General features: G+C 44.1%; 1 protein-coding gene across 1 annotated transcript; it reads left to right on the top strand.

Moving 5' to 3' along the window:
• Positions 1-263: 263 nt before the first annotated feature.
• On the top strand, positions 264-1,462 carry LOC119587279 (pupal cuticle protein 36-like). Its single transcript, XM_037936033.1, has 2 exons — positions 264-275; positions 509-1,462. Exons 1-2 carry the CDS (start codon positions 264-266, stop codon positions 1,460-1,462), a joined length of 966 nt encoding a protein of 321 aa, XP_037791961.1.
• The last annotated feature ends 118 nt before the right edge of the window (positions 1,463-1,580 follow it).

Genomic DNA, 1,580 nt, shown 5'->3' with positions numbered 1-1,580 from the left:
TGGTGTTCTGTCTGCTCGATATTAATAATTATCTTGCGGATCAATTATGGGTTATCTTTTTATTCATAATTAAGGATATTACAGTAATGCGATAATAATGTCAGTTTCATGCTCGTGAATTATATGATACCCTTTTTTAAAGAAATATCGGTCAGTTAGACAACCTGTCAACTGTGCGTGGCAATTGTAACAATGAAGGTCATCGCAATCGGCGAGCAGGTATAAAAGGCAGAGTGAGGTATCTCGTTGCACATTCTCCCAGCATGAGGTTCCTTGTAAGTACAGAAATCTGAAATAGTCACAGTGACCACAATTATGTATAGAAAAAAATAATGAAATACGTACAACTCGCAGAAGTATTTCATTTTTGTGAATGCATTGCTAATCAATTATTAACGTATTTAGAAATGCATGACGAGAAATTTGTAGTTGTCATAAATGACTGATATCCAGTAGAAAGATCTGTCTTTTCCCTTACACATAAAAACTTTTCTGATCTTTACAATAGGTTTTGGCTTGCGCACTCGTTGCTTCCACGACTGCAGCTCCCCAGGGCTACAGTCTGCAGAGGCCCACTGGATCAACTCTGTCCACTGGCCCTGGTCAGACGGCTGGAAGTGGATTTGCTGCTGGACATGTTGTAGCAGGAGGTATTGGAACAGGATCTGGACATGGAGTTGGAAGTGGAGTCTCAGCTGGTGCAGCTGTTGGAGGTGTCTCTGGTGGATTTGGCCAAGGAGTAGGGACTGGCATCTCCGGCGTAGGTGCCGGAATTTTGGAACCATGTGGAGAAGGACAAATTCGACATGTGGATGGGTCTTGTGTCACACCAATTGTAAACAGGAAAGTGTTTGTCTTTGATGTTCCAGAACAAAAGGAACCTATCGGTCCTCCACCAAGCGTTCCTCCTCCAAGAGTTGATCATAACATTCTGTTCGTGCGACTTCCCGAAGAAGGAGAAGGACCTGAACCAATCGTTATTCCCCCACCAAGACAGGAGAACATCGTCTATGTACTCAACAAACAGGACGAACAGACCCAGCGTGTCATCGAAGTACCTGCCCATCCTCCATCCGATCCTGAAATCTACTTCGTCAATTATGAAGAGGGTGAGAACCCAACTCTACCCATTGGTGTGGATCTTAATACTGCTCTTGGCTCAGCCGCTGAAGCAGGCGGACAAGTAATTGGATTCGCTGGAGGTGATAGCAGTGAAGGCGCAGGATTTGGAGTGGGTGGTGTAGTAGGAGGAAGTGGATTCGGCACGGTTAGTGGAGGATTTGGTGGAGCTGGTGCAGGCAGTGGATTTGGAACTGTTAGCGGAGGACTGGGTGTAGCTGGCGTCGGTGGTGGATTTGGAACTGTTAGCGGAGGATTAGGTGGAGCTGGCGCAGGCAGTGGATTTGGAGCAGTAAGCGGAGGTGTAGGAAGCACTCCTTCAGGTCTATATAACACTCCCTAAATTAATTGCATTTAACTTATGAACCAAAAAAACAATATAAAGATGTATTGTATTTCTTAATATATGACAAGTTTCGATTCAGTATCTTTCATATCCTTATATCTTTATAACTTTAGAC

The sequence above is a fragment of the Penaeus monodon genome, chromosome 22 (genome assembly GCF_015228065.2).
Source record: "Penaeus monodon isolate SGIC_2016 chromosome 22, NSTDA_Pmon_1, whole genome shotgun sequence".
Taxonomy (NCBI): Eukaryota; Metazoa; Arthropoda; class Malacostraca; order Decapoda; family Penaeidae; genus Penaeus; species Penaeus monodon.
The sequence above is the reverse complement of the archived record's forward strand: the minus strand, read 5'-3'. Positions and strand labels throughout refer to the sequence as shown.